The 24,323-nt window shown below is 40.5% G+C and overlaps 1 protein-coding gene across 1 annotated transcript in view; it reads left to right on the top strand.

Annotated features, from left to right (window-relative positions):
• The window catches only part of LOC128967741 (cadherin-9-like), a 91,745-nt gene that overhangs the window by 13,942 nt on the left and 53,480 nt on the right, over positions 1–24,323 (top strand). The window contains exon 2 of the mRNA XM_054381947.1: positions 14,356–14,650. Coding sequence (XP_054237922.1) covers positions 14,356–14,650 — 295 coding nt within the window. The remainder of the gene's footprint in view (positions 1–14,355; positions 14,651–24,323) is intronic.

Genomic DNA, 24,323 nt, shown 5'->3' with positions numbered 1-24,323 from the left:
CATTAAATTTTTGAATACAGCTGGGTCAGGTAGCTGACTGATAGGACTGAATTAGCAAATGAAAAACAAAACCAAGAAAGTATTTGCTCTCCTTGTCTCTCTACCCAGCAGTGCAGCATTTGCACTTAAAATGCTGAGATAGCTGATATTTTGCATCACTAATTTAAAGAAAGGAAAATATTTACTCCATGTTCTGTGTAATACCACTGGCTCCCCAGTTCAGTAGAGACAGAGACCTGCTGGAGAGAATCCAACAGAGAGCCATGAGGATGATTAGGGGAGTTGAGCATCTCCCCTATGAATATTTAATTTATCAGTTTGCAAAGCAGGCTCTGAGGAAAAATACATCTTTTAAAATTGTGATTTGAAGCCTTGTGGTAGAGATCATTCTTGATCAATAAGCATGGAACTCAAAACCATCCTCATGAGTTTGGCTGGAAACTTGTTCTTTTCAAAGTGAATAGGTTTTAAGGATAGTAAATAACTTTAAATATTTCTGGGAATAGCATATAGTTGAATAGCTTAGGAAAAAAAGAAAAGCACATTTTGAGATCTTCCTTGGAGTTAGGAGGCCAGCAGGAAAGATATTTTAAGGACAGTAAAATTAAAATATGTTTTAAGGATAGTAGTAATACTTCTAAAGGTGAATATGCTTTGAGGATGGTAAATAGCTTAAAATATTTGAAATATTTCTGGATTTAACATATAGGTGAATAGCTTGGGAAAAATGCACATTTGGAGATCTCCTTCCTTTGAGTCAGGAGGCCAGCAGCAAAGATCTCTTAAGGACAGTAAAAGTAAAATATACCTTAAGGAGAGTAAAATACACTTAAAAGTAAATAACTTATAACATTGTAAATGTGCCTGGAAATAACATAGTTAAATAGCTTAGGAAAAATGCACATTTTGAGATCTTCTTTTGAACAATCAAGCCAGCAGTCTTTTGTTTGTTTGTTTGTTTCTTTGGTGCTGCAAACCTGGAAGCATGTTGGTGTATCTCAGGCCAAAAGAGACTCCCTAATCATCTTGCCTGACATCTTGACATCTTGTATGACTCTCTGAAAAACATTATCTTGACCTATCTAGAAGTGTAAGCAGATATATTCATATATGGACATAAAAATTGTGATTGCAACAGGTGAAATAACTCCTGTTCTGATTTATTCTTCAGATTGTTATGGATGAGCCACAGCTGGAAACTGTGTAACATTGGTCAGCATAATTTCAGCCAGGACTTCTCCAAAGTTAGGGCAATGGGTGACTAGATGTCCTAGTTTTGAGACATGACCTGCCCAGGGCAAAAGGACAGAAAAGTCCTAGAATCATAGAATCATAGAATCAACCAGGTTGGAAGAGACCTCCAAGATCCTCCAGTCCAACCTATCACCCAGCCCTATCCAATCAACCAGACCATGGCATTAAGTGCCTCATCCAGGCTTCTCTTGAACATCTCCAGTGATGGCCACTCCACCACCTCCCTGGGCAGCACATCCCAATGGCAAATCTCTTTCTCTGTGAAGAACTTCCTCCTAATATCTAGCCTAGACCTCCTCTGGCACAAATACTTCCCAAGGAGTAAAACAAAAATGCTCCACACTGGATTGGAAGTTTAAATGGAAATTCTCTTTACAAATATATACAGAAAAAGGCATTCAGGTAAAAGGAAGACATCCCCAAATTGGGCTACCTAAAAGGAAGTTGTAGTCAGGTCAGGGTCAGGTTCTACTCCCAGGCAACTTGTGACAGGACAAGAGGGCATGGGATGAAGCTGTGCCAGGGAAGGTTTAGGTTGGATGTTAGGAAGCACTTCCTCACAGCAAGGCTGATTAGGCACTGGGATGGACTGCCCAGGGAGGTGGTGGAGTCACCATCCCTGAAGGTGTTCAAGGAAAGCTTGGATGTGGCACTTGGTGTCCTGGTTTAGCTGATGTCCTGGTGTAAGGTCACAGGCTGGACTTGATAAGCTCAGAAGTCTTTTCTAGACTCAATAGTTCTGTGATACACTCCCTTAAATAGAGAGATACAGGACAATGGAATAGAATAACAGATTACAATATCCTGTAACGAACTGTCCACCCCCCTGGGACCCACCCCCCTGGGACTCTCTAGCCTCTGCAGGGCAGGACTTTTTTTTTTTTTTTTTTTTTTTTTGTGGTTATATCAATTGAGTCTTGATTTCCATTAACCTACAACACTAGACAAGGTCAAGGACATAAGATTCATTAAATAAAGCTAAACAGAAAGGAACCTTTCACAGGCTTCTTTAGCAGCCATGTTTTAGATTGACTGATGTAGATATGGGACCAAGGGGACACAAAAAATAAAGGAAGCAAATAAAATAAAGGGGCCAGACTTGCATGCCTTGCCAAAGCACCAACTCCTATTATCCCTGAGAGAAAATACATGGCTAGACAAACCATTGGCCTTCTCTACTGGAACAGATTTTGTATGTTTATTAGTACAGGGCTGAGCCCAGATCACTTGGTTGTGTGGAGGAAAACGGATAATCCATCCGTATGATGACCTCATGTTGCTTCCAGGGCAGGAGCTTTTCTTACTGCCTATTTCTGTGCACATCATTTGGAACTACACTGGATTTTGAGTGCCTCAGAATCAGCAAGAGATATCACACAGAGAGACACATTTCACTCAGAAATTTTTAGTGAGAGATAAATCTAAGTAAAAGAGAAAATCCTTTCTTATTTTGAAGCCTTTAAAATACTGATGGGTTCCCAACCTGTAGCAGGGACTCATTAAAAAGGCAATGCCTAATGTTACAAGATGATCATTTCTGACCTATGGAAATAATTGATGCCTAGAGTCACTTTCTGTAAGCCTGGATCTCATGTTATGAAACAGGCAAAGGACAGAGTATAGCAAACCATAAAAAAAGAACAAAAACCAAAAGATTGGTTCTTTATATCAGGCTGAAAACCTGCAACCCAGCTGTTGATTTAAGAGAATAGAACAAGGAGAAAAACAGTGAAATTCTAGGTGCCTGGCAATCAATTCTTGGTGCAGAAGTAAGAATGCAACCACTTTTCAGAGTAATCTACAACCTAATGTTGTAGATATGCTGGAAGGTGTCCAGAGAAGGACCATGAGGATGAGCAGAGGGAGGGAGCTCTTCTTCTATGAGGACAGACTGAGAGAGTTGGGGCTGTTCAGTCTGGAGAAGAGAAGGCTCTGAGGTGACCTTCTTGTGGCCTTACAGCATCTAAAGGGGGCCTACAAGAAAGCTGGGGAGGGACTTTAGAGTGTCAGGTAGGGATAGGAGCAGGGGGAATGGGAAAAAAAAAAAAAAAACAAACAAACCAGAAATGGGTAGATTCAGGTTAGATGTTAGGAAGAAATTCTTCCCCATCAGGGTGGTGAGAGACTGGAACAGGTTGCCCAGGGAGGTGGTGGAAGCCTCATCCCTGGAGGTTTTTGCAGCCAGGCTGGATGTGGCTGTGAGCAACCTGCTGTAGTGTGAGGTGTCCCTGCCCATGGCAGGGGAGTTGGGACTGGATGATCCTTGAGGTCCCTTCCAACCCTAACATTTCTGATTCTATGATTCTAACATACAGAGCTCAGCATATGTAGAAGGCCATGGAAGTAAAAATAAACTCCAGGAAAAGAAGATTGTTTTACTAAACTGAAGGAATTGGCTTCCTAGAAAGCCAGTACAAAGGAAAAAGAGCCTGGGAGTGGGGAGAGTTCTTTTCAAAAGCTGTTTTCAAGATACAGATATAAGGTGTTCCAAACAGATGCAGTCTAGGAGGAAGAGGAGGAGTAGCAGGGGTGATTTGCAGAGGTATGTCCTGTTTCTGCTTGATGCTTTGGATAATGAGGGCAGAGGCAACTCACTAAATCTGAGTGATAGCAAACTGTAAGTAGGTTCGGTCCACATCTATACAGAGTAGAACCCAAATCATAAACTGGAGGGGTAGTTCTGAAGAAATTGTGGTTCACTGCAGACAAACTCCAAGTCTTACTCAAGTGCTGTTTGTCTTGGTACACAAAGGATGGGAATGACCAACCAATCCCTGGAGACACCCAAAGTCAGGCTTGCCAAGGCTTTGAGCAGCTTAGTCTAGTGGAGGATGTTCCTCCTCACCGCAGAGGGGGTTGGACTGGATGACCTTTGGAGGTCCCTTCCAACCCAGATCATTCTATGATTCTATGATCCTGTGATTCTATGATTCTGTGGATCTACATGCAGGGGATGAAAGCCTTTGAGGAAACAGCTCTAGTTTTCAGGACCCCTCCCTAGCTATAGGGAGATGTACATGGAGGGAATGAATTTCCCTGTGCTGAGTTTATATCAGCAGAACCCAACAGCTACTAAAAATTCTGCTGAACCTTTCCTGCATGGCAATACCAGATTTACCCTTACCTACCAAGTCAAAACCAACACCTGCAGCTGATGTCAGCAGTGCTTTTCAGAGCATCATTCTCTAGAGAATTTGTAACAATAGACAGCTGAACACAAGAACCAGATGCTGGCAAATGGAAGATAAGAAAAGTAAATGTCATTTGCCTTGTTTAATAGGCAGTCACTTAGGTTACCATCACACACAGAGCTGGGGTGTTTAATTAAGAAGTTTGTGCTGATGTCACAAATTCAAGTCAGGTAAACAGGCTGCCAGTTGGCACGTACATAAAACTTTTGATTAAGCACACACAAGTAGAAAATTAAAGTACTGCAGGTACTTTCCTGCTGCAATCCACACTGAAGAACTACTGCAGCTGTTAAGAAATCTTCAGTGTCTGTAATTAGTTAAAATGCTAATGAAGGAGGATATGAGGTTCATAAGGCCAGGCTGGATGTGGCTCTGAGCAACCTGCTCTAGTGTGAGGTGCCCCTGCCCATGGCAGGAGGGTTGGAGATGGATGATCTTTGAGGTCTTCCAACCCTAGCAATAATATGATTCTGTGATTCTATGATGGAGCTGGTGGTGGTGTCAGCCACTTTAATACCCACAATGGTCTGAAATCCAAGCACTGACCAAAAATGTGGAACTAGATGATCCTTGAGGTCCCTTCCAACCCTAACAATTCTGTGATTCTATGATGGAGCTGGTGGTGGTGTCAGCTACTTTAATTCCCACAATGGTCTGAAATCCAAGCACTGGCCAAAATGTGGAACTAGATGATCCTTGAGGTCCCTTCCAACCCTAACAATTTTATGAGTCTATGATGGGGCTGGTGGAGGTGTCAGTCAGTTTAATTCCCACAATGGTCTGAAATTAAAGCACTGACCAAAAATGTGGAACTAGATGATCCTTGAGGTCCCTTCCAACCCTAACAATTCTGTGATTCTATGATGGAGTTGGTGGTGGTGTCAGCTACTTTAAATCCCACAATGATCTGAAATCTAACCTTACTGGTGAAGGCAGAAAGAAATGACAAGAGGAGGCCTCTGTAGAGTAGACTCCTTAGAAACTCTTCCCACAGCTCTAAAAAGAATGAAGCCCTTTAAATTACCACAGTCAATTTACAGAAATTATGAAAATGCCTTCACATTTCTACAGGCTGAAGTTAAAAATTACTTCAAGGACATGAACATTTTCTGATGGAATTTGTATGAGTTTTGCTTAGAGAATTTCTTACTTAACACACAGAGCAGTAAACAGCAAGTGAGGATGAACACTCCAGTGTTGACAGTGAACACAGGGAGAAAGGTAATATCCCATAGCTATATCTTTCCTGAGGGACAAAGAAATCCTTCCTCATGATAAAAAAGATTCAGTTTTGCTTCTCCTTCCCTGTCCTGGTTTGAGGGTAGTAAATAAAAATAGCTGAGACAGCAGCCACTGCCCTCTGTAATGTGTGATCAGGATGTTAGAGAACTTGGAGTTCCAGGTGTCTAGGCCTGGGACTGGGCATGCCAATGAATTCCCCTGGTCCCCAGGTCAGATATTAATCATCTGTCTACCTATCTGATAAGTTTATGAGACATCTGGGTAAAAAAATAATGGAACTCTGAGCAACCTGCTCTAGTGTGAGGTGTCCCTGCCCACAGCAGGAGGGTTAGAAATGGATGATCCTTGAGGTCCCTTCCAACCCTAACAATTCTCTGATTCTATGATTTATGACCTTCCTCAAGCTCTGTATTTACCCTCTTTGTCACTTTCATGCACATCTGCATTCTAGCTGTGATTGCAGCTCCGTGCAATTCTGGATTCTCAACAAAGGCTTGAAGAGATTCCCTTGTGTTCTGGTAGTATCTTCACAATGTGGAAGGCAGCATGGTCTTCACCTCCCACTGAAATATGCAAGTGCATCAATGTAGTGAGATTATTTGGCCACAATAAGGCCCCAACATAACTTCAGTTTAAAAGTTCACACTTTCTAGAAGTCAGTTACAGGCCAATAGGTTCTGAGACAGCAGGTCATGGAATAGCAGGGTTTGCCTGATGGATGCAATTGTTTCAGTAGAGAGAGTGGAGGTAAGACATATGAAGTAATAGCCCTTTTTTCTATGCCATGATACAGAGGTGCACTGTAAACCATCCAAAGTAAAAGCCTTGGGGGTGTTGGTGGATGAGAAGCTCACCAGGAGCTGTCAATGTGCATTTGCAGCCCAGAGAGCCAAGCAGAGCCTGGGCTGCATCAAGAGAAGTGTGGCCAGCAGAGCAAGGGAGGGGATTCTCCCCCTCTACTCCACTCTGATGAGACCACACCTGGAGTACTGCATCCAGTTCTGGAGCCTCTCTTACAAGAAGGATCTGGACGTACTGGAATGTGTCCAGAGAAGGGCCACAGGGATGATCAGAGGGCTGGAGCTCCTCTCCTGTGAGGACAAACTGAAAGAGTTGGGGTTGTTCAGTCTGGAGAAGAGAAGGCTCCAAAGGGACCTTCTTGTGAATCATAGAATCATGGAATCAGTCAGGGTTGGAAGGGACCACAAGGATCATCCAGTTCCAACCCCCCTGCCATGGGCAGGGACACCTCACACTACAGCAGGCTGGCCAGAGCCTCATCCAGCCTGGCTGCAAACACAACAAGTGGCCTTCCAGTATCTGAAGGGGGCTACAAGAAAGCTGGGGAGGGATTTTTTAGGATGTCAGGTAGTGGAAGGACCAGGGGGAGTGAAGTAAAATTAGAAGTGGGTAGATTCAAATTGGAAGTTAGGGAGAAGTTCATCAGCATGAGAGTGGTGAGACGCTGGAACAAGTTGCCCAGGGAGGTGTTGGAAGCCTCATTCCTGGAGCAACCTGATCTAGCCTTAGGTGTCCCTGCCCATGACAGGGAGGTTGGAACTAGATGATCCTTGTGGTCCCTTCCAACCCTGTCAATTCTATGATCCAAGCTGCAAGCATTAGAACGGTGCCTACCACAATGCAATCACAGATGGACCCTCTCTTCCTTCCCCCTCATCCCTCACCACAAGACTGATCATAGGTCTTTTCTGAACATAGGCAACAAAATATATGTTTTCACTATGTTTATTCATAACAATCTAACAATGGTAATGATAAATAGAGTGAAATAAGTAGGTCATCTTGCTCTTTCCCTCCCCCCACTTTTCTTCTGCCACAATAGTTGTACAGAAGTAAATGGCTAATAAAGTGAAGTCTAAAGGAAGCCTGGCAATTTCTTGCTTCTAAATGTGGAAAATGAATTTGTATCACTATATAATTTGCTAACTGTGTCCATTGATTCTTCCTTCTTCCATTGATTCTTCCCTCTTCCATTGATTATGTGCCTGCCTAAGTCAAAAAGAGTGAGTCTGTGCAACAAAGAGCTGAGGACAAGATCAGCTGTGTGGTTTACAGGATGTTTAGTAAAATAAAATTGAATTGCTAAGAAGCAGTCAGATACTTTTAAATATCAGCCTTTAAGGAACTCTTTTTCAAGTCAGTAATTTTTTTCTTTTCCCACTATGTTTTGCCATTCCATACCAATTCCTGAAAGTGGCAATTTATGAGATATCCTTTCCCTTTACAGATTCACAGAATTGTCAGGGTTGGAACGGACCTCAAGATCATCCAGTTCCAACCCCCCTGCCATGGGCAGGGACACCTCACACTACAGCAGGTTGCTCACAGCCACACCCTACCTGACCTTAAAAAATTCCAGGAATGAGGTTTCTGCCATCTCCCTGGGCAACCTATGCCAGTGTCTCACCACCCTCATGGGGAGAATTTCTTCCTGATACACAATCTGAATCTACCCACTTCTAGTTTTGCTTCATGCCCCCTAGTCCTATCCCTACATGACACCCTAAAAAGTCCCTCCCCAGCTTTCTTATAGCCCCCTTCAGATACTGGAAGGCCACAAGAAGGTCTCCTGGGAGCCTTCTCCTCTCCACACTGCACAACCCCAACTCTCTCAGTCTGTCCTCATAGAAGAGCAGCTCCAGCCCTCTGCTCATCCTCAAGGCCCTTCTCTGGACATACTTCAGCACACCCAGATCCTTCTTGTGATAGGGGCTCCAGAACTGGACACAGTACTCCAGGTGGGGTCTCAGCAGAGTGGAGTAGAAGGGGAGAATCACCTCCCTCCCTTTGCTGGTATCTTCCCTACTGTGTATGGTAACAGCAATTTTTGAGAGAAATTATGAATTAGCCTTGGACATACTAAGAATGCTCATCAAATCAAACACTTCCTAAAACCAGGCAGTTCTGTGTTCTAACCACCATATGCTGATAAATATTTAGTGCTACATGAGGGTGAAGTGTAACTAAAGGAGCAAAGTACTTAATTTAGAGGGAATAGAATGATGCTGCAGAGCTCTGAGATAATGTGGTGTTTGCCTATTCATTTGCTTATTGGAAATTAGAGTAAGAGGAACCCATGCAAATTCATGCCAAGGCTTCTTTTGAGAACATCAAGATCTCAATTAGAACATCACATAAAAATTCAGTTTCACAGAGCTGGGTAGGGAGGCTAATTTCAGATGCACACTTTTCCTATGTAAGGGAAGAAAAAAGATCGAGAGAACATTTAGAAATATGCCCATGTTTGTAAGACAGACATTGCTTCAGAAACAGCTCATTCTCACTGCCAGAACCAATGTCTTTGTCCCTGATGATCTTCAGGAAGTGCTGCATAGAGGTGAACTCTGCAGTGTGAAAAAGACAAAGAAACCAAAAGACTCAGCAGTGCATCTTCTAAGATACGTCTTCACTCCAACAAGTTTCAGATGAGCTGATGTTGGATATTGAATGGAATGGGGATGGCATTTGTTATACACTTGGGCAATGGCTTCAAACTAGAACAGAGCAGATTTAGATTGAATGTGAGGAACAAGTTCTGCACCATGAGGGTAGTGGAACACTGGAACAGGTTGCCCAAGAGAAGTGGTTGGGGCCCCATCCCTGGAGATATTCAAGGTGAGGCTCAACAGGTCTCTGGGCAACCTGATCTAGTTGAGGATGTCCCTGCTGACTGCAGAGGGGGTTGGACTGGATGACCTTTGGAGGTTCCTTCCAACCCAAACCCTTCTATGATTCTATCATTCTATCACTCTATGATTCTACGAAGCTATGAATCTATGACTCTATTATTCTATAATTCTACAAATCTATGATTTTGTGACTCTATTATTCTATGATTCTACAAATCTATGATTCTATGACTCTATTATTCTATAATTCTACAAATCTATGATTTTGTGACTCTATTATTCTATGATTCTACAAATCTATGATTCTATGACTCTATTATTCTATGATTCTACAAATCTATGATTCTGTGACTCTATTAGTCTATGATTCTACAAATCTATGATTCCGTGACTCTATCATTCTATGATTCTGCAAATCTATGATTCTATGACTCTATCATTCTATGATTCTGCAAATCTATGATTCTATGACTCTATCATTCTATGATTCTACAAATCTATGATTCTGTGACTCTATCATTCTATGATTCTGCAAATCTATGATTCTATGACTCTGTCATTCTATGATTCTACAAATCTATGATTCCATGACTCTATCATTCCATGAGTCTACAAATCTATGATTCTATGACCCAATTATTCTATGACTCTCTGATTCTATGATTCTACAAATCTATGATTCTATGACCAAATTATTATGACTCTCTGATTCTATGATTCTACAAATCTATGATTCTATGACTCTCTGAATCTATGATTCTACAAATCTATGATTCTATGACTCCATCATTCTATGATTCTACAAATCTATGATTCCATGACTCTATTATTCCATGAGTCTACAAATCTATGATTCTATGACCCAATTATTATAACTCTCTGATTCTATGATTCTACAAATCTATTATTCTATGACTCTATTATTCTATGATTCTACAAATCTATGATTCCATGACTCAATTATTCTATGATTCTACAAATCTATGATTCTATGACTCTATTATTCTATGATTGGGGGTTGGACTAGATGAATTTTGGAGGTCCTTTTCAACTCAGCCCATTCTATGATTCTGTATATCTGGTATGTACTGAATCAGAGAACATCCTCAACCAGGATGCCCAGGGCTCCATCAAGCCTCACGTTGAATCACCTAATACACAATTTAGTCTTCTAATATATAATCTAGTTTGGGTTACTTTGTTTGTTTGTTTGCTTGCCTGCCCTCCTTCATTAAAGACTTTCACAGCTCTCTGACCTGCCAGCTCTTCACAGAAATTACAGATTGGTCAATATGTGAAAGGACATATTTGACAATTTAATTCTCTGCCTATACAGAGTATTTTGCTTTGCCCCTTCCCAAAGGAGAAGAGAAAGGACCATTTAAAGTGAAAAAAAAAAGAATAAAAAATCAACACACTATTTCAATGGGAATGATACTTTACCTACTAAGATTGCAGATTTTGCTATTTGTTTGCTTTTTTCATTCCAGTATCTGAAGGGGGCCTACCAGGGTGTCAGGTAGTGATAAGACCAGGGGGAATGGAAAAAAAATAGAAATGGGTAGATTCAGATTGGATGTTAGAAAGAAGTTTTTCATCATGAGGGTAGTGAGACACTGGCAGAGGTTGCCCAGGGAGGTGGTGGAAGCCTCATCCCTGGAGGGTTTTGCAGCCAGGCTTCATGTGGCTCTGAGCAACCTGCTGTGGTGTGAGGTGTCCCTGCCCATGACAGGGGGTTGGGACTAGATGATTCTTGAGGTCCCTTCCAACCCTAACAATTCTATGATTCCTACAAACTGTTTTTTTAGACTTGGAGAGTTTGGTCCTTTCCTGAAAAGAAATCCTATACCCTAAAAAAAAATCAGGTGCAGAGAAGTAGCAGAAATCCAGACTGTGAATGTTAATCATGCCAGCTTGCTAACCTCATTTTGATTGTTTGTATGAGCCTACTCTGGTAATCCAGGTTCTACAACCTGCCTGGCTGGTGGATGATGTTAAGCAGACACATAAAAACACAGGGTATTGTGATAGGCATTTTGGATGTTTTAAGACTCAGAAAGAAGTTGGCCTGTCTTCATGAGAATCACAGAATCAGAGTATGGTAGGAATTGGAAGGGACCTCTGGATACCATCAGGTTCAACCCCCTGCCAAGGCAGGTTCACCTTTAGAAGGTCACACAGGAACATGTCCAGAAGGGATTTGAGTGTCTCCAAAGGTGAAGACTCTACCACCTCTCTGGGCAGCCTGATCCAGTGGTCTATCACCCTTAAATTAAAGAAGTTCCTTCTCATGTTTAGATGGAAGTTCTCATATTCAAATTTGTGCCTCTTACCCCTTGTCCTATCACTGGGCACCAGTGAGCTGAGCCTGTCCCTTCCTTCTTGACACCCAGCCCTCAGATATTTATAGACATTGATTAGATCCCCTCTCAGTCTTCTCCTCTCCAGACTAAACAGCCCCAGGGCTCTCAGCCTTTCCTCATAAAGCAATGCTCCAGTTACAGTGTTTAGCTGGAGGAAAAGGAAAAATCCAAGTGAAGAAATCTAACCCTTTATACAAACGAAGTACTATAATCAATCACCCTTTATGCAAAGGAGGCAATAAAATGATTCAAAAGCTCAACTGCAAAGCATGGAAACAAACACTGGCAGGGATACTGCAACAAGGAAACAAGGAAGGAAGTGGAATAAAACAACTCTCTCTGGCTCTAGTCACGAGTAATACCTAATAACATTGCTGATACCAAACAATATTTTCTCAGGTGGATGATGCTCCATATTATTCTACTCAGAAAAAAGAAATAATAATAATAATTTATAATAATAATTATGATAATGATGATGAGGGTGATAATTAATAATAATAATAATAATAATAATAATAATAATAATAATAATAATAATAATAATAATAATAATAATAATAATAATAATATCAAAGAATCTTTCTGTCCACATTAGAAAATAAAACAAAAATCAAGCACTCAAGTGTCCAATCTGTGGCCAGATGTGACTGTAAGCAGACATCTGAGGAAAATATACTGGAGACACCCACAAAAAGGAACTGAGGGACTCTGTCCCTTAAATTAGAGGAATAAACTTCTCAAGAAAAGAGTGTTATGTGAGCATTTCTAATGCTTGGGCTTATTTTGCTTTGGTTTTACTCCCTTTATCACGATGGTGTTATGTGTAAGTTCACAGGGATACAATTTTGGACTGTTATGAAAAGGTGTAGTAGAAAAGGGAATGGTAAACCCCACTCAATGCTCTGAAAATTCAGCTCCTAGTGTTCTTCAAAGTTTTCTCCTGCTTGGAGAGGACTAGAAGGAAGTATTTGAGGTAAAATGTTCCTAAAGTAAAACAAAACGAAACGAAATGAAATGAAACGAAATGAAATGAAACGAAATGAAAGGAAACAAAACAAAATGAAAGGAAACAAACCAAAAGGAAACAAAACAAAAATGAAACAAAACAAAAATAAAACAAAAAAACAGACAAACCCCCCATCCCAACAACAAATAATACAACTAGAAACTCAAGTTTCCTAAATCAGAACATTTGTATAGGTGATTTTGGGAAGTCCAAAAGCTATAATCATAGAACCATGGAAGGAATAGCTTTGGAGGGCACACTCAAAGCTCATTTTGGCCAACCACCTACAGTGATCAGGGACATCTGCAACTAGATCAGGTTGCTCAGGGTCTCTTCAAGTTTGACCTTAAATGTCTCCAGTGATGGAGCTTCCACCAACTCTCTGGGCAACATAATCCAGTATTTCACCACCCTCATGGTAAAGAACTTCCTCCTAATGTCCAAATATCCTCCTAATATCCTCATACCTTTTTTTCTTCTATGTTATTACAAAGTAACTGCTTGCCTTATCAGCAATTAAAAAATGTTATTTTCAAACAATAAGTGTTGTTTTGCATATACAGACTCAACAATCCCTGTCATCTTCAAAAAGGAGATTTCTGTTAGTTTCTGGACAGACTAGTCAAAGTAAAATCTCTTTTTTTTTTGTTTTGTTTGTTTTGTTTTATTTGTTTTTTGTTTAAGTTGGTCATTTTAAATACTGCTCCGATATCTTCTGCACCCCCCTGTGTCACAGCCTCACAGTATACCAGAAGCTGGAAGGGACCTCAAGAGATCATCAGGTCCAACTCCCCTGCCAGAGCAGCATCACTTAGAGTAGTCTGCACAGGAATGCATCCAGGTGGGGTTGGAAAGGCTCCAGAGAAGGAGACTCCACAACCCCCCGGGAAGCCTGTTCCAGGGCTCTGTCACCCTCACTCTAAAGAAGTTTCTCCTCCTGGTGAGGTGAGATCTTCTGTGTTCCAGTTTGAACCCATTGTTCCTTGTCTTATCAGTGTGAACCACCCAAAAGAGCCTGGCCCCCTCCCCTTGACACCCACCCCTCACATATTGATAGACATTGATCAGATCCCCTCTCAGCCTTCTCTTCTCCAGACTAAACAGCCCCAGGGCTCTCAGTCTCTCTTCACAGGGGAGATGCTCAAGTCCCCAAATCATCCTTGTGGCTGTCCCTTGGATTCTCTCCAGCAGGTCTCTGTCTCTCTTGAACTGGGGAGCCCAAAGGGGACAGAGTACTCCAGGTGTGGTCTCAGCAGTGCAGAGTAGAGAGGTAGAAGAACTTCCCTAGCCCTGCTGGACACCTTTCCTGATCCATCCCAGGATCCCATTGGCTCTCTTGGCCACAAGAGCACATTGTTGTTCCATGCAGAACTTGCTGTCCACCAGCACTCCAAGGTCTTTCTCTGTGGAGCTTCTTTCCAGCAGGGCAGCCTCTAACCTGTACTTATGAGTGTGTTTAGAGTTGTATTTTGTGTATGACTGAGTCTTCCCAAACCTCTATTTTTTTCCAACAGTGAACCCGAAGATAACCATTCCTGACCCCAATTACAGTCAAACTTGTACAGACTTATTATATATGCTGAATGATATGGGCTGCAATAACAATACCTGTATTCATAGAATTTTTCTTTTCTGCCTCCCTGAAGCTACACACTGACCAAGATAAAGGAGATGGAAATTTAAAATACATATTAACAGGAGATGGTGCTGGCAGTCTGTTCGTTATAGATGAAAACACAGGAGACATTCACGCCGCCAAGAAATTGGACAGAGAAGAAAAGTCTCTCTACGTGCTGCGTGCCAAGGCTATAGACAGGAAAACTGGAAGACAAGTGGAGCCAGAGTCAGAGTTTATCATTAAAATCCACGATATCAATGACAATGAGCCCAAGTTCACCAAGGACCTGTACACCGCCAGCGTTCCGGAGATGTCTGGAGTCGGTAGGTAGAAAAGTATCCTTCTGTAAAATGCAAACAGCTTGCAGTTGGGTTGGGAATTACAAGTGACTGTCGTGATTTGACAGGGGTGTCTTGACTTTAAGAACCTCCAGGAGGTTCAAGAGCATCCAGGGGTGGACACAAAATTGTCATCTTTTGTTATGTGCACTTGCAGCCCAGAAAGCCAACCAGAGCCTGGGCTGCAGCAAGAGAAGTGTGGCCAGCAGGGCCAGGGAGGTGATTCTCCCCCTCTGCTCAGCTCTGCTGAGACCACACCTGGAGTACTGTGTCCAGTTCTGGAGCCTCTGTTACAAGAGGGATATGGACATGCTGGAAGGTGTCCAGAGAAGGGCCACCAGGATGAGCAGAGGGCTGGAGCTCCTCTCCTATGAGGAGAGACTGAAAGAGTTGGGGCTGTTCAGTCTAGAGAAGAGAAGGCTCTGATGTGACCTTCTTGTAGCCTTCCAGGATCTGAAGGGGGCTAAAAGAAAGCTGGGGAGGGACTTCTTAAGATCTCAGGTAGTGACAGGACTGGGGGGAATGGAATAAAACTGGAAGTGGGGAGATTCAGGCTGGACATGAGGAAGTTCTTCCCCCATGAGAGTAGTGAGAGCCTGGAATGGGTTGTCCAGGGAGGTGGTTGAGGCCACATCCCTGGAGGTGTTTGAGGGTGGATGCTGGATGAGGCTCTGGCCAGCCTGCTGTAGTATGAGGTGTCCCTGCCCATGGCAGGGGGGTTGGAACTGGATGATCCTTGTAGTCCCTTCCAACCCTGACTGATTCTATGATGCTATGTTTATTTCATTCCCCTAAGCCCTGCATCTCTATAAAACCAGACAGCACAAGCTGTTCCTACCCCTTCCTCTTCTCTCTCTCCCCTCCTGCCTGGGTCCCTTCTCTTTGCTAACGCATGGGAGCTGGGTCTGGAGCGGCTTGGCTGGGGCCTGGAGCTGGTGAGATGAAGGTTATCTGCATCACATGGGTTTGGTGATGGGAAGAAGTAGAGAGGCACAGAGAGGGGCAGAATGTGAGGCCTGGATTTTTGGCCTGGTTTGGTGGAGTTTGGGGAAAGCTTTGCTTAATGGACTTCTGTGTTAAGCCCAGACTGTGGATTTTGTGTATTTTATATTCTTTTCACTGTAGCATGTAGTTTATGACTGGCACTTCCATTTGAACTTCCAAGAATATTCTGCATTTCTATCCAAACCTTTATGGAGTTTAACTACTTGGAGAAGAGTTAGAGAGCCTGTCTTGCTCCTTAAACTGAGACAGTAATTTATTATTTGAGATACTGAGTACTAGCTTCTGCCAATATTCATAGAAAAGTTGGGGTTTCGGGTTTTTTGGAGTTTTTTGTTTTGTTTTGTTTTGTTTTGTTTTTTTACCAGTAATGTATCACAAATTATTCGTTTCTGCTCTGGTTTCAATTTATAATCCCTTTTTTATAATGTAAGCTCCTCTTTACTCTTCTTACTCTTTTAAGCCCACCAAAGCCATTAAGCAATGTAGCACATCTGGTCATCTTATCACTTACTACACAGTTTTGCTGTAGTTGACAGTACCACCTGGATCAAAGGTATCCTCTTTGCCTTTGTAAAGTCTAATTCACCAAAACTTTCAGTGCCTTTAGCCACAAACAAGTTCAAGCAGGTAAGTATGGAAATCAATTATCTATCAAGGTGATGCAATGTGTTCCCCTGTTGGGATTCTCTAGAGCAGTTGATTTGAAATTATTATAGTATTTCTATTTCATTCCTTCCTCTCCTTCTTTCGCTCTTTCTTTCTTCTTTCTTTCTCTTTTTCTTTGTCTTCCTTTTTCTTCTTTATTTCTTTCTCTTTCTTTTTCTTTGTCTTCTTTTATTTCATTATTTGTCTTTTTTCCCCTTTTTTCGTTCTTCCTCTCTTCTTTTTTCTTTCCTTCTTTTCTTTCTTTCTTTCTTTCTTTCTTTCTTTCTTTCTTTCTTTCTTTCTTTCTTTCTTTCTTTCTTTCTTTCTTTCTTTCTTTCTTTCTTTCTTTCTTTCTTTCTTTCTTTTCTTTCTTTCTTTCTTTCTTTCTTTCTTTCTTTCTTTCTTTCTTTCTTTCTTTCTTTCTTTCTTTCTTTCTTTCTTTCTTTCTTTCTTTCTTTCTTTCTTTCTTTCTTTCTTTCTTTCTTTCTTTCTTTCTTTCTTTCTTTCTTTCTTTCTTTCTTTCTTTCTTTCTTTCTCTCTCTCTCTCTTTCTCTCTTTCTCTCTTTCTTTCCTTCTCTCTTATTATCCTTTTATATTATTTCTTCACTCTATGGTGAGTTTGGTTTTAGTTTTGGTTTTTAATATGATCTTCTGTTTTGTCTTTGATGTACTCCTTTCCTCGAGAAACATCTCTTTTTATTTAGAAATGCTGCACTTTGAAGTAAAAACGTGGAGTGACAGTAGAAGATGGGTAGAAGAAAATATAGCATTAAAAGGAAATAATTCTCTGTGATTTGTTCAAATAATATGAAGCAGTAGATAATATTCACAGCACACTTTCATCTGACCTTGTCATGATTACCTAAGTGCTCCACTCCTTTAAAGCAGAGAGATTCTCTCTGATGAGGAAGCATAAAACACATAGGGCATGGCAAACAACTGACAGAGAGATCCTCAAGAGTTATTTACTCATCACAAATTACTCTAATGGCTTGCAAAATCAGCCCTGGATGATGGCATTGCTGAGAGAGACAATAAGGCACCAATCAACATTTGTGAATAATATGTATCTTTTCAAAATATTATCCAGAGGCTAATCATTATCTCTGAATGCAGTGGCAGAATTATAATGGACTCTAGTTTAGAACTCTCTTATGTAATCATGAGAAGGGAATACCTACACTGCTATGCATAATGCAGGGAATCCAAGAATGGTTCCTTTAAAGGCACATGGAAAATAGAGAAATCCTTTCCATGTGGAGTTTACTTTGCCGATAACCTTAGAAGTAAAACCATCACAGTGCACTTGCCATATTCAATTTGAAATCTGTTTATAAGGAAGGAACTCTGAAAGAACAGATAGGATAAAAAGCATGATGCCCATGTTTAACCTTATCACATTTTCCAATTTCATTGGAGTCGAGAGAGAAGCATGAATAAAAGAGAACAGAATAAGGTCCAGTGCTTTGGCAGTGCCTGAGGAGTGTTTAGTCTATGAATTGTCTATAATTGATGAAGATGATGATAGTCTTAAGTACCGTTATGTACTTTGAGGTGAGGAAGTGTCCATAAAGGAGCCAGGTAAAGATGAGTTCTGCTGAGAAGAAGAAAAGGATTTAAACAGTCAGAAAAGTCCCTTAGCTTCCAATGTGAAAGCAAAAAAAAAAAAGTTAAAAAACAAAATGTGAGTTACTCTTTGCTTTCTTTAGTTGATATTTGCATTTGGGGATATACAATATACACTGGAAGGGAGATTTTTGGCTTTTGAATTTGAATGGATAAAAGTAGTTTTGCACTTTTTTTTTTTTCAAGTAACAGAGAATAAGAATCCAAATAAATCCAAACTAACCCTGCACCTCCTTGTGAATGCTGCTTTTCTCAGGATAGAAATAAAGTTATTAAGGAATTTTCTTTTATAGGGTTAGCAATGAGATGGATGTCAGGGAAGTTAGCAATGAGATGTGGATCTGGACAACCTGATCCAGTGTGAGGTGCCCCTGCCCATGGCAGGGGGGTTGGAACTAGATGATCCCTGGGGTCCCTTCCAACACTGACAATTCTAGGATTGTATGTTCTGTGGAGTTCAATCCCTTTTGACATCTGGGTCAATATTATTACATCCTCCTGTACTTGCCTTGCTGACTTTAATGAGTAAGACTTCACTTCTTTATTTCTTTACTTTTTTCACTTTAAACAAGTGTAGCATGTAGCTGATGAGAATTTCACAGCATAATTTTAATCTTTGAATTGATCTTGTTAAGAGAAGCTATAATACCTAATTCAACTTTGCACTCATTTCTTCATGCTCAACTCCTACTTTCCAGATTTTATGGATCTAATCAAAGGCATCTCCTGGTTCAGAGCTTCTATATAATAAGCTCTGCTTAATGCAGAAGTACAAAGGACCATATTTTGAATGGTTATTTTTTGTTTCTATTACATCACCTTTTATTGCAAAAAAAAAGTCAAAATAAATGGCTTTTTCTTCAGCTGAAGGGTGAAGTTTGATAGAATGGCATTATATATGAAATACAGGTGTGGCCATTTTCAACACAGGCATAAAAGATTGCAACCTGCCCCCCAACAATGCCTTGTATGTAACAGGTAACCTAACTCACAGAATAGGTTAGGTTAGAAAGGACCTTAGAGATCATCTGCTCCAACCTCCCTGCCATGAGCAGGGACACCTCTCAACTAGACTCAGCTGCTCAAGGCCTCATCCAGCCTGGCCTTGAACAACCCCAGGGAGGAAGCACCCACAACATCCCTGGGCAGCTCATTCCAGAGTTTCAGCACTCTCATGCTGAAGAAGTTCCTTAGATCCAGTGTAGCCTTACTTTCCCTCAGCTTAAAACCATTGCCTTTTCTCCTACCACTAGACACCCTTATGAAAAATCCCTCTGCAGCCTTCCTGTAGGATTGCCTGCACATAGAAGAGAAAGAGGGTGAAGAGAGAGATGAAAGTGCAGTCAAACACAAGGGTAATACGAATGAATATTACTATTTTTATTACCATGCTGTTGTCTGTGAGTTCAGTAGTATAAATCACAGAATCACAGAATGTTTAGGAGTTGGAAGGGACCTCAAAAGCTCAATGCAGCACAAACCCCTGCTAAAGCAGGATCACCTAGAGCAGATCAGACAGGAGCACATCCAGGCAGGTTTTGAGTATCTCCAGTGAAGGAGTTTTCAACATGAATTGTGCAATGATTGTGTCAGAAGTTCCATTATTGGTCACTATTTCTAGACTATCTCTTGGCATTCTATAACCATCACAACTGCTGCTGGATTGGAGTTAGACTGAGCTCTGGCATCTAGTTGTAATTGCATCACATTTTCAGCATCACATAATTATAGGCACATGTTCCTGAAGAACGGTTTGTTATTTTGCATAGGAAATTCTTGCAAGAAGAAGTAGGTCTTATGGTTAAAAAAATAGTAAAAATCAAGAAGAACCAACAAACAAACAAACAAAATCTGACCCAAGTGGTGTAATCATGTTTTCTATTTTTGAATTGGCTTACAGTAAGCATTAATCTACAGATGTGTGTAAATGACTAAGGAGAGGCAGCTCTCATCTGCCATATTTCAGCAGGAAATAATTATATTTTCTCCTCTGCATCTTTTCTCTGCCTTCAGATGCTTAGATCTATATAAAACCCCAAAAGCTATGAATGCCTGTCTTGACTTTACCCCAAGCTTATGAAAGCCACTTTGCTAGCTTTGCAAAAATTTCCTGAATGATAATTCTCAAACATATACTCTCCCTGAGATGAATTATTGAGTTAGCTTTAAGAGAAAGATATATTTCAAATAAATATTTTATCTGCAGGTTCATATTTTATAGCCTGCAGTTAAAATGCAGCAGTAGAGTTCCTTTGAGCCAGGCTAAACACAGGGTGTCAGAAATCCAGCAGCTAGAATGTGACTTAAATTTCTGCTTGCCTTTGCCACCAGAACTCAAGAATTTCAGAACTTCTCTGTCAGACTCCCCTTTTTAAAATGAAATATTTTTGTTGCTTTTAACATTTCTCCTCTTTATTATTTTCAGAGGGAAAAAAAATAAACACAGCCTTTCATAGAATCATAGAATCAGTCAGGGTTGGAAGGGACCACAAGGATCATCCAGTTCCACCCCCCCTGCCATGGGCAGGGACACCTCACACCACATCAGGCTGGTCAGAGCTTTCCATAACATAGAGAGGAAAGTAGAAAATAAGAGTATAATAATAATAATAAGCCACCAAAGTTAATAAGTATTGTGTAATTATAGTATATACTAGATATTATTTATAAATTATATATTTAATAGTTATTATAGTAGATATCACCTGTCAGTGTACAATTAATAAGCCATCAAGATTAATAATTTAATACATAATTGTAATATAGATTAGATATTATTTATATATTATATATTAAATCATTGTTATAACCTCTATTATCTGTTAACATATAATTAATAATAAACCACAAAGGTTAGTAATTTAATATTATATGATTACAGTGTAGATTAGATATTATTTATATGTTACATATTTAATAGTTGTTACAATCTCTGTTATCTCTTAATATATAATTACTAATCAGCCATGAAGGTTAATAATTGAATATTATATAATTATCATATAGATTAGACATTGTTTATATATTACTGATTGTAATATAATTATACTATAAATTAGATATTGTTTATATATTATATGTTTATTAGTGGCTATAAAATATATTATCTATCTGTATATAATGAATAATCAACCATCAGGTTTAATGATTTAATGTTATGTGGTTATATTATAGATTAGATATTATTTATATCTTATCTACTGAATAGCAATTATATATTATTTATTGATATATAATTAATAAAAAGCCATCAAGGTTAATAAGTATTATAAAATTATAGTATAGATTAGATATTATTTATATATTATATATTAAAAAGCTGTTATAATATATATAATCAGTTAATATATAATTAATAAAAAGCCATCAAGATTAATAATTCAATATATCATTGCAGTATAGATTAGATATTGTTTATATATTATATATTTAATAGTTGTTATATTATATATCATCTCTTAATATATAATTAATAACAAGCCATCAAAATTAATAATATGTAATTGTAATATAGATTAGATATTATTTATATTTTATATATTCAATAATTGTTATAATCTCTGCTATCTGTTCCTATATAATTAATAACAATCCACCAAGATTAATAATTTAATATATAACTGCCGTATAGATTAGATATTATTTATATATTATATATTAACTAGCTGTTACAATCTCTATTATCTGTTCATATATAATTAATAATAAACCACTAAGGTTAGTAATTGAATATTATATAATTATAGTGTAGGTTGGATATGATTTCTACGTTTCATATTTAATAGTTGTCACAATCTCTGTTATCTCTTACCTGCAAGAGCGCTCAGGCATTGGAACAGGCTGCCCAGGGAGGTGGTGGAGCCACTGTCCCTGGAGGTGTTCAAGGAATCACAGAATCACAGAATCAGTCAGGGTTGGAAGGGACCACAAGGATCAGCCAGTTCCAACCCCCCTGCCATGGGCAGGGACACCTCACACTACATCAGGCTGGCCAGAGCCTCATCCAGCCTGGCTGCAAACACCTCCAGGGATGGAGCCTCAACCACCTCCCTGCACAACCCATTCCAGGCTCTCACCACTCTCATGGGGAAGAACTTCTTCCTCACATCCAATCTGAATCTCCCCACTTCCAGCTTTATTCCATTCCTCCCAGTCCTGTCACTACCTGAGAGCCTAAAAAGTCCCTCCCCAGCTTTCTTGTAGCCCCCTTCAGATACTGGAAAGCCACAAGAAGGTCTCCTGGGAGCCTTCTCTTCTCCAGACTGAAGAGCCCCAACTCTTTCTGTCTCTCCTCACAGCAGAGCAGCTCCAGCCCTCTGCTCATCCTGGTGGCCCTGCTCTGGACACCTTCCAGCATGTCCAGATCCCTCTTGTAACAGGGGCTCCAGAACTGGATGCAGTACTCCAGGTGGGGTCTCACCAGAGCTGAGCAGAGAGGGAGAATCACCTCCCTTGACCTGCTGGCCACACTTCTCTTGCTGCAGCCCAGGCTCTGCTTGGCTTTCTGGGCTGCAAGTGCTCACTGCTGGCTCCTTTTGAGCTTCTCATCCACCAGCACCCCCAGGTCCCTCTCCTCAGGGCTGCTTTCTAGCCAGTCCCTGCCCAGCCTACATTGGTGCTTGGGATTGCCTCCACCCAGATGCAGGACCCTGCACTTTGTCTTGTTGAACCTCATGTGTGGACGTGGCAATCTGGGAGATGATTTAAATGCCATAGGGGGTCTCAGATTGATGGTTGGACTCAATGATCTTAGAGGTCTTTTCCAATCAAAAATACTCCATTATTCAAAGAAAATGTCAATATTAAAAGACCTAAGAGAAGCAATCACATAAAAACTAATATGCATGTTTGATGTATGTACATACATATATATATATAGGAAGATGAAGAAGAAAGTTAAATAAATTAATCATGGTTATAAAACTTGGGAAATCCCTCATAAATCATCACAAATAGCATGGTTCCTTTAAAGATGCAGCATTTTGTAATGCCAGGCTTGCAAAAATGGAGACACTGCACCTTCACTGAGAAAAATGAGGGACAAAACCCAGCCCTAAATGAGATTCAAAGCATTGCTTCTGAAGAACTCCAATCATTCACAAATTTAAGATTTGCAGAGCATTTTAGCACTTCAGATATCAGGTCTCAAGCTACAGCCAAGATGAGAGGTGCTCTTTCTCTTCTTTTGGTCTCCCTGCTCCTAGTTGTGCTGTCTTATGTCTTACCCACTGTCCCCCTAAACCTAAAAGAAGAAAAGTTTAAAGAGATAAATAATCATAAAAATGGATTGTTCAAGGTCATTTTTTTTCTGCTACTATTTTCCCCTGGGTCTGCTCACATGAAGTTAGATGACAGAGATAGTGCTAGGGAAGTGTCAGCAGCATACAAAATATTGTAGGTAAAAGCAGGAAAGATTCTTTCATCCAGCAATTTATAACTTCAGCTAAAAATGTCACTTGACATATTGGTTTTTATTCAGTTAAAAACTCCTCATATCTTCTAAACATTCCTTCTCACTTCCTTCCTTATCTTTTTCAAATTTTTTGGTGGTAAGTTTGGTGACAGATTAAGCATCACAAGTCTGAGGTTGCACAATGGGAAAACCAGAGCCATAGAATCATCGAAGGCATCAGGTTGTAAGGGACCCTCGAAGGTCATCTCCAACCCCCCTGCAGTGAGCAGAGACATCCTTAACTAGATCAGGACCCAATCCAGTCAGGCCTTAAATGTCTCAAGGAACAGGATCTCAACTACCTCTCTGGTCAACCTGTTCCATTGTTTCACTGCCTTCACAGTAGAGGCAGTTCTCCTGATGTCCAACATAAATCTACCCTGCTCTAATTTAAAACCATTGCTCCTCATCCTGTCACCACAAACCCTTTTAAACAGTCCCTCCCCAGCTTTCTTGTAGGTCCCATTAAGGTATTGAAATGCTGCTATAAAGTCTCCCTGAAGCCTTCTCTTCTCCAGGCTGAGCAGACCCAATTCTCTCAGCCTGTTTTCACAGGAGAGGTGCTCCAGCCCTTTGATAACCTCCTCTGGACTCACTCCAATAGGTCCAGGTCTCTCTTGTAGTGAGAGTTGGATGCAGAACCCTTCACAACATGCTGGTCTAAACTGGTGTTTGTAGGAAGAAACAAGACAGCAGCCATCCAAAGGCAGTGACTAGTAAGCAGGGTGGGGACTTCAGGCTTTGAAAACTGGCTGGCCTAAACTTTGGAGATGGAGTTTGTGGTGACCACAAACTCACTTGATCTTTGTGTGTCTCGATTCCCCGCCTATTAGTGGCAAACTAGAGCAGCTTTACTGCATAGCTATGTTGAAATGTGTTCAGCTACTGCAGCAGCAGACAGCACAGCCCCCTTGGAGCAACAATCTTCTT

This window comes from Indicator indicator, chromosome 6, assembly GCF_027791375.1.
Source record: "Indicator indicator isolate 239-I01 chromosome 6, UM_Iind_1.1, whole genome shotgun sequence".
In the NCBI taxonomy this organism is placed as follows: Eukaryota; Metazoa; Chordata; class Aves; order Piciformes; family Indicatoridae; genus Indicator; species Indicator indicator.
Note: the sequence above shows the minus strand (reverse complement) of the source record. Positions and strands in the feature narration are given on the sequence as shown.